Source organism: Parus major, chromosome 8 (assembly GCF_001522545.3).
Source record: "Parus major isolate Abel chromosome 8, Parus_major1.1, whole genome shotgun sequence".
Taxonomy (NCBI): domain Eukaryota; kingdom Metazoa; phylum Chordata; class Aves; order Passeriformes; family Paridae; genus Parus; species Parus major.
In genome coordinates, this window is record NC_031777.1 from 10,056,125 (window position 1) to 10,069,233 (window position 13,109).

At 35.3% G+C, this 13,109-nt stretch overlaps 1 protein-coding gene across 1 annotated transcript; it reads left to right on the forward strand.

Annotated features, from left to right (window-relative positions):
• Positions 1 to 7: 7 nt before the first annotated feature.
• AKNAD1 (AKNA domain containing 1) lies at positions 8 to 11,655 on the forward strand. The gene is made up of 14 exons (XM_015635838.2): positions 8 to 115; positions 1,288 to 2,429; positions 3,483 to 3,603; positions 3,705 to 3,847; positions 3,952 to 4,011; positions 4,484 to 4,617; positions 4,960 to 5,086; positions 5,746 to 5,909; positions 7,215 to 7,300; positions 8,561 to 8,683; positions 8,769 to 8,879; positions 9,718 to 9,799; positions 10,607 to 10,748; positions 11,378 to 11,655. The coding sequence occupies exons 2-14, from the start codon at positions 1,365 to 1,367 to the stop codon at positions 11,495 to 11,497; spliced, it is 2,478 nt and encodes an 825-aa protein (XP_015491324.1). The 5' UTR covers positions 8 to 115; positions 1,288 to 1,364; the 3' UTR covers positions 11,498 to 11,655.
• Positions 11,656 to 13,109: the final 1,454 nt, after the last annotated feature.

The window sequence follows — 13,109 nt, forward strand, 5'->3', positions numbered from 1 at the left end:
GCGCAAGCACGCTGTCCACCCGAACGGGAATGGAACGGCCGGGCTGCTGCACTGGTACCCATAGGAAAGCGAGGCTGCAAGTTCGCCTCTGCCGCCTCGAGCAACTGCACAGAAGGTGAAACAATGCATTTTATAATGCTAGGCTGGTAATTAATTGCATTTTATCTGATGCACGGGGACGACAATTGGGAAAGAAGTTTGTGATCTTTCTCTAGAGCATAGGTTAAAGAAACGGTTTAGAGTAGTGAGAGAAAAGGATGTGAAAAACAAAGTTGACTCTCTAGAATTTTTTTAAGTTTAATAAGGGAATAAAAAGGGGCATTCTGGCGTGTTTCTGTCTATTGGCCAAAGAACACGCCTGTAGATTAAGACAGTTATCTATATACTGTTACATTACTGAGGTACATGCAGATTCCTGTGTTCATACATTATTCAAACATTCCTGTGACCTTTTTGAAGTTAAAGAACTCTTTTGTTTGGTTTTACACTGCGAGTTATGTGCGTGAGATCCTATGGGTGAGGTCAATATATTTTATTTCTTCTCGTGTTTCCATCCTGTTGTTTCACACTCCCTGATAAGGAGTTAACAAGCTCTTCTCCGATTCTTCTCCGGTGCTCTGGTTTGTGTCACTGTTAGCACTAGGAGAGGCTGGGCAGCAGATGTGAGGGAAACAACGTAATTACCTTTTAGGTACATAGGAGCATTTTAACATTTCGTGTGTTGCTAAGGCTTATGATGTAATATCTTCATCACATTACTATTTCTATAAGCTATCCGGTACAAAACTAATGGATTGTGTTACACTAATAAGCACCTAAAAGGAGTTACAAATTGTACCATATCCAAATACTCATGATCAATAATAACATGTAAGAGCTAATACATAAATGTGAAAGCCAATATTATATTGTCATTTTTAACGGGGGGGAGGGAGGGGGCGGGAAAGGGACTGGGGGATTTGTTTGGGTGTTTTCAGCCTGAGGTTGAACTCTAGTAGCACCTGTGGCTCTTACTAAGTGTTTTTGTCTTAACCACCACAGCAGGACTAACGAGCAAGGACAGGTAGCTAGCAGCAGCTGCTGTTCTTGATACTTTTGTCATTTGTGTCTTATTTCCTCCAGCAGTTAATGCAGACTTACACTAGTGCAAAGAAGGAAGCATCCATGTCGGTACGATTGTTCTAAAAAAGCTACAATAGGGAGATAATTAAATATTGATTATATAGATAATTAGGTATTATTGTCATGTATATTTGAGTATTAAAAAATATTAATCATACATTCCAGATTTTGATCCATGCAATGGTAAAAGCTCTGTCCACAACTGGTAAAGCAATGGCATTGATATTCTACACAAACTGGATATGGAGACTACAAAAAAGTGCAAACTGTCAGACTGGATGAAAGCCCAAATGAATAATTCATTTTCAGATGCATTAGGCTGCAGCACAGATGTAACTGAAGAGGAAGATTACTTAGTTTATGATGGAGATCTAGGAATAAACTGTGAATATAACAATAATTCAGATAATCTGAATGCCTGTAGTTGTACAAAATATATTTCTGGTATTTTAAACTTAGCCTGTTCTGAAGATAACAAAAACATAAAAGCAGCAGCCAATTATGAAACTCCTCTACAGCCTGAAGAATTCTCCAGTCATCACAGAGGCACAACTGGAGCTCCAATTGAAATGCCTGGAAGTGAAGCTTCCTTTAAGAAGGAATTACCTGTTGGTAGTTCCAGTAAACCAGATAGCAAAGAACATATAACCACCTCCAAGATGTCCAATGTCCTCCTGCGTCATTTTTCTAGGGGAGAATTACTAAGCACATGCCACTTAATTGAACGTGAAACAATACCAGAGATGTCCTTTACTGAAAGTATCGATGACACTGGGAGCAAACCTGAGCCTTCAGAACACATCAAAGGCCCTCTAGTGCATGAACAATGGGCAATGAGCTCCGAGGAGCATCCAGTAGAAAACCACGAGGAAGTAAAGGCTCGTGACAAAAATGGAAACCCGTTAAATGAAAATAGATCTGTTTCAAAGAAACATGTTTTTTCTTCTGGTCAGTGTGGGTGCCGACAAGAATATTCACAACTGATTAATGGGACTGGAAGTACACAGAGCTTTCAAAACATGAAAGATGAGAGAGCCCTATTTAAGAAAACAGTTTCAGCTTGTGAGCTCAAATATGGCCAAGGGCAAGCTCACTATTGCCTTCCTAACTTCTCTGAAGTTGCAGTACTGAAAAAACTTGACAATATTACCTCAGTTCCTTCAACTGAGAGAGTAAAACGCTTTCCTATTTTGCTAAATAAATCATTAACTGTGAACAGCATTTTGGAAAATAAGAATTACTACAATTCTGCTGAAGTAGACAGTCAAGAAGAAAGGAGTATTTCAGAACTGCTGCAACAGCTTCAGGTAATTTGGATGTTTGAAGAAATTCTTCATCCTGGGTAAGAGTGGTTTATTGTAAGAAGATAATCTGTATCCCATAAAATCTAACATGAATAGCTCTATAGGCACCCTGTAGGTGAGTACCTCACTTAACTCAAAAACTGCTTTAACAAATAAAGTTCTGTGGAACTGACTTTATACAGAATTGTCATTACCAATTATCTAATGGCTGAATATTATTTAATACTCCAGTATTTAACACTGGAGCACTGTTTGTGATGATAAAGCATCCTATCAAATCATTAGGAAATCCACTGTAAATTGTTATTGCTTGTGTTATCTTTAAATGTTGAAATTCACAAAAAATACTTCAAATACATTTTTAAGAAAAATGTTCTATTTTCATACTGTGCCCATGTTAAGATATCTTTGTCTTTTTTCACATCTAACACTCTTCAACTACCAAGACTGATATTTATTGTCAAGTCAAATCTTTCTAAAGGATTTTTTTGACAACAATATATTTCTCTTACTGTAGTGAATTTATTTTAAAGCTTGTTAGTAATTAGACAACCACTTCTCAATTTCATGCCTTGACATGGAGCTCACTCACTGAGCTTTACAGATTCTTAATTCCATTCCTAGATTTACATCTTAGTAAATTGCTTGAGATACAAGTTTTAATAGTGTTCCATATTACTTCCTGGCTGCAAATGAGATGCTGACATAGCATGCTGACCATCTGAGATTTAATCCTAAAGTAAATCTCTCAAAATACATTTTTTTTCCAAGTCATTATTTTTTACCTCTAGAAGTATGATTATCCCCTAAAACTGTTTTGTCACCTTCATGTTGTATTTCCCATTTATACAAATCCTCCGTATTTTAACAGCAGAGCAGAAGTATTTGAAGTATTTATACAATGAAACACTTCACACATCCATCAACTCAGAAAATTAAGTGGTACTGTTATAATAAACATTTTGTTAATATTTTGTATTTTGAGTTAAAGTGTTTTGTCCAGGTCCCTAAGTGTTCTGTACATTTTATCTATAATGAAGGTTCTCAATTTAACAGGTACTTCCTCAGCCAGACTTCGCAAATGCTATTTCCTCAGGACACACTAGGACACCACCTGATGTCATCATGTTACGTGCTCCTGTCCCTGTGCAACCTACACGTGGTTTGCTTAAAGCAAGTAAATAAAATTACAGTAACTATGCAAATTACTATTTAATGTAATTTGATTACACTTTTGGGCCAAAATTGCAATTGATCAATTTACTTTGTATTCCATAGGACTACAGCCTGGAACAGCACTACCAGCAGCTGGGACAGTAGAAGCACAGTGTCTAAATCCTTCTGATTCACTGCCAGAACTAACACTAGGAGAAAAGATGTCTCAAATACTAAAGGATCAGACAGAGCAACTCATTAAGAAAGTAAGAGCTCTGTTTCAATATATACTTTGCACTGATGCTCAAATCCCATACTCACTTGGCAAATTTGTTTAAATATAATACAAGTCTAATATTTTGTCTTGAAGGTGGAAGACTTCTCTAAGCATATGATCCAGGAAACACACTTTTTGCAAGACAAATATCTGGTAAATTAATTTATGCACTTTGAGCTATCTGAAATGGCTGTAGACTTAAAATTTTCTGGCAAGGTGCTTGATGTTTACTTCAAATGGTTGTTTACCCTTCTCAATTCAGACTGAAGGTATGACATTGGGAAACAAAAATAAAGGTGTTCAGCAGGTGGGTGAATTCTTAAATCTTTTAAGGAATCTAGCTTAAAACTATTAATACAAGGCCTGAAGTTGCCATTGTAAGTTAGGAATTTTGACATGTAAGACATCAGTTCAGAAATAATTTTTAGTATTTTATTCAGACATATTAGAGCAGCACAGAGTATTAGGTGAATATACCATATGCAGTACTGTTTCAATTCAGAGAACTACCAAAATTCTTAACAGCAGTGCAAATGACATCTGGCTTACATAGCAAGACACAGTGATAGCTACTTATGCTAAGTTACCATGACATTTTGTATTGAATTATTTCTTATTAATGAAGGCATTAAATCAACTGAAAAGATACCTTGATGCCTTGGAAAGAAATTATTTAAAAGCTAGAGAAGAGCACCACAACTTACAGCTGCAGAACTACAAGGACAAGCCCATCAACCTTGGAGAGTTTGATCCTGAGAGGTTAGACAAGAAATGCTAAGTAGTACATCAGTATACCTTCTGTGACTGTCTTACAGCTTTTACTTCATTTATCCATTAGAGTTTCCCTGATGTGAAAATATTATCATAATGTGGTAAACTAAAAGTTGTTTGGCCAAAATTCACCTTGGGCTTTATATATCCTACTTGTAATTGGGATGTCTATTTGATTAATTCAAATACTTAAAAGGGACTCTGTCAACTCCATACATTTTGTTTTTTCCTATGGGAAATGTACTGCAATGTCCATTATGATTATCGTGGTAAGAAATAAGAGATTAGTTTAGAGAGTTTTAAGTAACTGTGGGTTGTGATTGGATTTAGAAGGGTGGAAGGAGAGATATTCAGACTTGGCACGCTGCTTGAAGACATTCAAGAACGAATCGATGGCAGCAAAGGTGGCCTTTCATCATTACTGACTTCCTATCAATCTGCCCAGTCTTTCTGTGAGGTAACTGACTTTTATTAAAGACAGTTATTCTGTTTTATTGATAAAAGTCTTGAGAACTTAAGTGTAATTGTGTGATTGTATGTTCTGCTCCAGTAAGATCATGATGCTTTTAGATAGCACATTACTTAAAAGGAAAATATTTTAATGAAATATTAACTACATAATATGTAATTAACTAACAGAAACCTAAGTAGAAAAACACAACTATATGTCCTTAGTTCCAGTTTCAAAAGCATTTATTTCACAGTAAGAAAATATGAGTAGCTCATTTAACTTCTGCAAAGTTGTTTTGGGGAATTAATCACTATCATTCTGTGGGAGGAAAAATGACTTTGTCCAAGATCGTAAGCTGCAGAATTACTAGAAGACCTAACAGCATTGTGCTAGAGAAAATTGAGTTTACTCCTAAGAATGGCAATATTTTCTCCCAGATCATAAATATACATACACACTCCCCCCTCCAAAAAAAAAAATTTTTTACTGCCTTCTACAAATCTACAGGTAATTCTCAAAAAATACTTTCAAAATCAATGTTTTAGGTAACCTGGGCTTCAGAGAAAAATGGTAAGAGAACCTAAGGAGATGCTTTTTGGTAAGAGTCATTTCTTGCAATGCAAGGCCCACAAACACCTGTGTCTGTGCTTTGTTACTTTGTACAGAGCTCAGCAGTTTCAAGCACTGCTGATTTTCCACAAAGAAGAGGTACTGAAACTCCATTTTTTCACAAGAACTATGATGGAGAAAGAAATCAGACAACTGATGTAATCCCACCAACAAATCAACTTTCTTTAGAAGGCAAAAAATGCAATCTTTGTCTTCACATGTAAGTGAAAACTTGGAAACAGCTGTTGAAGTTTTTACAAAAACATACATAAAAATAATTGCTGAATAAGAAAATTCAGATGACTGAAATCCCTGAAAAGCAACATGAATATTTCCAGAGTAAAAATTCTACTGTATTATATAACTATATTCTATTCTATATCCAAGAATTCCTCCTAGCCTGGTCTTCCTACCTTTCTCAGTCTAAAAGTATTTCCTGAAGCCAAAACACCACCATCACTTTCACCTAGGAGTTACATCATACTTCTGTATAAAATTCATGACAGGCACACAAATCCAGGATGTGAAGTCACACAGTCAGAGTACAGTGCCAGTAAAAGATATTTTGCTAATACTTGGTATTTTTAATTAAACAAGAAAATAGAGGGGTGCAGATCATTACATAATTAACGATCAAAACCTTGTGAAAACTCAAAACATCATCTCCACCCCCCTGAGAATCATTTTATAGGTGTTAAACATCTCAATGAGATTAGAAAAATAAAATAAATGGTCTCTCCTTAATCAGTCTATGGTTAAAAAAAGGAGAACTGAACTAAATTCCAGTAGAGAAACACAGCTTCTGGGAAAAGAATGCATGCAGTATACAACACAGTCATATTAACCTAATTCTGTCAGAGTATTCTACAGGGTAAGTGTTAATAGTTGTCTACTAAAACTCACCTAAGCTTCCACTTTCTTTTCTGTCATTGAAAGACTATTAGTTCAATCTTCTGATCATTATGAACATGAATGAGCAGAAAATTCTCCAAATAAACTTAATGATCCTATACACCCAAAGATAAAAATACACATCAAATAACTCTAACAAAGAACCTTGTTCTTTTTCTTTCAGAAGGTACATCTCAAATATTCCTCCAATTATCTAAAGGCATTAAAGCCTTAATAATAGCTCAAAGTTACTAAGAAACCAAATAGTATTCAGCATACGTTGCATCAAAACACTATCAGTTGTAACAGATGTATCTAAGATTTCATACTATTTTCCTTTTCCAATACAGGATTATCAAGATATCTACTTTTAAGCATTTTTAACAGCTGTGGGAAGTCAGAGTGCTTTTGTCAGAATGTGTCCTTTAACTAAAGGGTTCATTATTTTTCAACTGGTTAATTATTAATTTAAGCTTCTGCTTACCACCTCTTCAGATAACTGATACAAGTAAAGTTCTTTCTGTGAATAAATCTTCTCAATTAAGAAGGAAGTAATCATTAGTATAAGACATTTATAAGTTTCATCATAGAAATATTAAGATACAATTAAAATATTCTGTTTTCATGCTCAAAGAAATACAGACATCCCGGAAAGAAAAACTGGAACATCTCCACTCTTCATACAGAGAAAACCAACTGATTTATCAGATACCAACCTGAGTAAGTCATGAGGGCACACAAAGGTCAGAACTGTGCCTAAACCTGCTAGGGAATTCTCTGAAGAAATACATTCCTTTTATGTCTCAACATGAAAATTGTACTTTTAACAGACATTACTGCTCAGCAGAGCACAAAACATTAAGAATAAAAAGAAAATTAAAAAGAACATCAGGTCAAATTCACTGTGGAACTTTCAGTGACAGACCAAGAGGTAACAGACAGGTTGCAATGCAATTTTCCGTTAGATATGAATCAAAGATTTTTAACTTGGTCAAACACTGAAACAGTTTACTCTAGGGAGGCTGTGGCATCTCCATTCTGAGATATTCAGAACTCAACTGGACAGGGTTGTAAGCAACTTCATTTAAGTTGAGCCTGCTTTGAGAGGGGACAGAATCAATGACCTCCAGAAGTCCTGTCCAACCTTAATTTCTCTATAAATCTAATTCAGTTTTCTAGATAAGTTTCCAAATACTGCCACTGCTAACATTTTCAAGAGCATGACCACAACATACACACAATGCTTTTATTTTGCTTTTTCTTCTGATGTGCATTTATTTCATGTTCTAGAAGATTATTCTAAGCTTGACAATTGAGACACTTCATATCAGTGCTTTCACTTTCAGTTCTTTGGATTCAACTTCATTATTCTGCTTAAAAGCAATTTTACCTTTCCACTGCAGAATATTCTGAAGCTTTTAGTAACCAGCAACTAAATAAGAATAGCATGAGCTGTCCTACATTCAGTTTTAAGTCTGAATATACAGGTTTTCTTACCTTTTGTCTACCAGTTGTCCTTAACTTCTTTGTGATATCCTTTTAATTTAACATAATACACTGGGATTACTGTTTGTACTGGTTGGTGCAATAGTTAAAGCAGTGCCATATTAGAGCTGCTCAAATTCTCATCCCATTCCTATTATGCTGCACTGTTTCCGTAACACCATGGACATGGGGAGATGGAGAACTTCATTAAAAAAAAAAAAACAACAAAAAAACCCCAAACAACAATTCTTGAAATTGAGCTGAAAATAAGCACCACCAGGAAATTACATCCAAAGCTTGCAGACAGGGCTGAAAGCTAATCTTGAGTTCAATCCCCACTCTCCTGGGGATGAAGAGTACTTCCTCAAGTTGCAGTAGCATTAATGGCAGCAAAAGGCTCTGAAATTACAGTGCTGAAAGCCAAATAATTACCTGAGTACATCAGCCAGAGCTTCTCATATTTCTGACCCTCCTAACTTATTTCTTGAATTTTAGGCAGCGATTCAGAAGACTTCTCAGCCTGTGATTCTTATAATGATTCACAAAGACAGAACCTTGTGAACTGTGACACTCTAAGCTACAAATCATTAAATACAAGATTATGTGGAGAGAGAAAAGGTACAGTGATTGCAAAAATATGAACATCTACAAGGAAACACTGCTTGTAATTTTTTTTTTTTAAACCACACATCTTTGTTTCCAGGACTTAGATGCAAATGCCCCAGGGGAAGCAGAGATCAAGTAAAACTCAGGAATTACAAAGAGTCTGTTCAGTCTTGTACCTTATGTAGAAAAAGCAGCTCTGGTTCATCCTGTAAGTATGATGTGTAATTAACAAACACAGGCTAACTTTTAAGGGGCAGAAAGCGACATTGCACATACCAGACCACATTTAATTTAGTAAAAGCAGTCATTAGCACTGTAAATCCAACTTCTACACACCTGGTCAAGTTTAATCTCCATGCACTACAGATTTAACTTTCCCTGGTTCTTTATGAGAGGAATCCCTTTCATATTTCATTTACAGCAGGAATATCTCATTTTGCAGAGCCACATGAAAAGATATGAAAATTAGGCATTACTGTGCCAGCTTTTATAGTGCCAGCCATTACCTAATATAGTATGAACAAGTGCTAAAGAAAATTCCAGCTCTACACTCATATCATGTGACATGCAGCAAAGTCAAGGAGAGCCTAATTAAAAAAAATTAAATGTTGATCATCTGAACATGTACCTTTTAAAGTCACTTAGACTCTCTAGCATAAGAACAAAATTCTTAAAGAAAAATACAACATTTCATCAAGAAGAAAGTATAAATTAGTTATTTGTCTCTAGCAATCCTGTGAAACTACAAATCGAACTAGTGTTTATGTAATTATTAGGATTATGACACTATTGTACACTTCCCCACTGCAGTCTTTCACTGTATGAAACTGAATATAAATCTCCATTCCATTTGCCAACTAAACTCAAGAGCAAGCACAAAAAGGTTAATCTGTCCTCATTTACAAAAAACTTTAAACATATTCAAGTTTTATTCAGCAGTGATAGTTACTTGATCTTTAATTTATGCTAAAGAGAAAAAAAAAGTTAAAATACACAGAAAATTGCCTTTTTTTTTTTTGTTTTAAACATGACCTCAACAACTCCAGCTTATTCACAAAAGAGAATCTCCACCCAGAAGACTCAAAAAACCAAGCAGCCAGGTGAAGCTGTAACCAGACTTTGTGAAAGGTAAGCTGTAGTAACAACTATATAGTACAACAGAAAACACCACTGTTGAAGATTCAGCATGGAAGAAACACACCAGGTATCATAACCAGGAAGAATGTTCTCTTTCACAGTGCATGTTGTATATTAGAATTTTACTCTTGACTGAAATTAAAATATTTACTGTAAAAACATGTGTAAACAATTCTTAGATTAGTTCTTCACACCTAATTTAATGAAGAGCAAAAATATAACTTCTTTAGCTTACACATTTAATAATGAAAAGAAAAATTTATTTTAAGATGATGTTCCCATTCAAAGATTCAAAAGCAAGCCTATATTATAAGGATGCAGCTCTGTTTGCTGCCAAGTATTTCTCTATAAGTAACAGTCCTACTTTTAATTGTTGTTAACATTAAATTACACTATGGGACAGAAATAAAATGGATTCCTAACTGGTACTAAAATGCAAACAAGTTTTCTCACAGTATTTCTGACAGCTTTGCTCAATAGTAGTAATTGCCTGGAAGTACACCAGCTGCACTTGAGAATCAGTGGTATAGAACACTGTCAGAGAAAGTTACAGCAGCAGCAGAGTGCTGCTATTCTGAGAAATTTCCTTACTCTGCATCCTAGAGCATCTTCTGTCTTACTGCAATGCAGATAGAAAACAAATAAGGATGGACTGTGCTCTACAATTCAATGGAAAATTCTACTCACAGTAAAATTAACTTGCAACTGAGTGCTATCATGGTGCATGTATGTAATTCATAGTTTAGAAGTTCTTTTTCTTACTTAAATTGTATTTTATTCTATGTATCTTATCTTTAGGAAATCCTTTGAGGCTGCCAAAACCTGCTGTTCAAGCACATATGATAAAATTATCCTTTCACATCAATACCTACCCAGTAAGAAATCTGCCCAAAGAAAATCTGCAATCAACATCAGAAACACCAATGATTCCTATGTAAATGTAAGACTTTTGAGTGAAAATTAAAAACCACACAACTTTCTTGAAAGGATTATCTCCCTACATCATGGCAGTGCAGAACATCCCATTCTTAGCAAACTGATTACTACAATCTAAGCATGTGTAGTGAGTGCATTTGAGGGTAAGACTAGGGAGTTCAAACCCAAAGCATTTTGGCTTATATGTTAGTATACTACTTCATACAGGTATGTACAGGCTTGTTGTGCAACTTAGTGCCTGTATAAATGGTGAAAAAGACCAAAAAATAGCATGGGATCTTATCTCTAGAATTATGTTTCATATACTGAAACAAAGCCTAGCTAGACAAACCACTATCAAAACCTCAAGAAAGCCTTCTCAGGACCAAAAACATGCACCATGCATCAGTGAAGTGGATACATTAGAAATGTGTAAATGTCCCTCAGTTCAAATGAATACACAGTCAAAGACAGAAATAATTAACAGATACTTCCAACTTGAATCCTAGAGAGGTCTATCACATCACTCAATTTTTACTTCTCAACACATATTCAGAGCAAAAATCATAGACAAAACCTTAAACATCACCTTTTTCCCAGTACCTGTTTATACATCTGCCTTCACTATTAACAAGAGTACGTTATTTCCAACAGGTTTTAACTTCTACTCTGGATCATGCCATAGAGACAGCAAACAGTTTGAAGAAAGCTACAGAGCGAATGGTACAAACAGTTTCAGAAGATCTAGCTAAAGTTAAAAGAAAACCATTTTAATTATCTAGTTCAAATGATACATTGTTCTGGTGGTTCATGCTGTTAGTAGCATGTTCAAGTGTTAGTATCTCTGCAAAAATAAAATCATGAACACAAACATGAAAAAGTCAGCTAATTAACTTCGTCAGCTGTTCTGTACCTATTAGTACTAAACCAAACTAGAGCATATAGGTATTCTGTGTTTACACTCAGTCTTAGAACTGTAAAACAAATTATTAACTCTACTGAAGATCTTTAGGAGGTTTGCTGATCCCTATTACTGTGTACAGATACCTTCTCTAAGTATTCACTTAAGACAGCTGAACAAAAGTTGGCTTAAACACACAAAATTAACTTTCAGACTTGTATTTTCTCCTCAATTCCCCAAGTGTGAGAATAAACCTGTCATTACTACATATCATTTCTTCCCATACTTCAATAGCAGCTGCTTAATCACACCAAGAGAAAACAGCCTCTGTACCTGACACATCTAGAAGCAAACATCATGTTAACATACCAAGTCATAGTGCCCTACATTGTTTAAGAAACATCCTTGTCTGTTGCAATGTCTGAGTTACACAGTTTGTTGTTTATGTGCTAGGAACAATTAAATTGGTTCCTTCAATGTGATGTCCTTAACTTCTCAGATATATCTGGCTTTGACATTTTAGCTGATAGTAAGTAGCTTGGAAAATTTTAAAATACTATAGAAATTCAGTGAGCCAAGAAAAGTCATCTATTATTTTCCTTCTAACATCCATTTAATTGAAGTGATTAAAGGCAAACAGTAAACAGCCTTGTTTTATCAGGAATGCTATTCACTGAAGGCAAAGTACATAAGGACTGATGAAAAATAAGAAATGGCAGTACATGCCTTAAAAAGGACAGTCATTTTCAGGCAAACCTGAGCAATTTCATCAGTGGTGGATACAGAAATAATACAGATTGTTCACACAAGCAGTGACAGCTAAACTCACTGCCATGTGCCACTTACTCACTAGCCTGAGTCAACAGCTTTTTTTAGGGTCTTTTCCACCCTTCACAGCAAACAATATCATTCAACTCTTTTCCTCCTTAGCCTCTTACTGTATATCCTTATAACTTCATTTGCCTCTGCTTATTATCCCTGATTTTGCTTTATTTAGTTTAATGTTTGGAATGTCCCCATTATTTGCAAATGAACTTAATAAATTAAGTAACTACTGCAGCTTCCTAAATGCAATAAAGATTCATCTCTCACAGAAATCTCTCCACATCACAAGAACAGCTTGTTCTTCACCTTTTATTTATCCTGGATCCCTGCACCTGCTGTCCTGTGCCTGACAGCAACTGCCTAAGAAAGAGCAGACTAAATAGGACAATCACATAGCGATATTTCCTCAGAACATTCTCTGACAAATTGAAAACCAAGAAGCCTTCCAAATCAGCAGTAAAATTTATATATATTATCCCTACAAACTCTTGTCTTATGTTGAGGATATTTTTCCTCATATAACAATTTAGATTATGTCATTACTGCATGACATCTTGGATATTAAAGGTCTTTTTGTTCTGATTTGACAGCTGCAGGTTTCATGTGTTACTTCACATACTTATTAGAAAGATAATCCTTCAGTCTGAATACTAACAGGAT

Bases quoted from the DNA above. Each gene is read 5' to 3' on its own strand.
- AKNAD1 (XM_015635838.2), top strand. From the start codon at position 1,365: ATGGAGACTACAAAAAAGTGCAAACTGTCAGACTGGATGAAAGCCCAA. The intron at 3,848-3,951 runs GTAAGAGCTCTG...TTTGTCTTGAAG, and splicing joins CAGAGCAACTCATTAAGAAA to GTGGAAGACTTCTCTAAGCA. The intron at 5,087-5,745 runs GTAACTGACTTT...TACTTTGTACAG, and splicing joins CTGCCCAGTCTTTCTGTGAG to AGCTCAGCAGTTTCAAGCAC.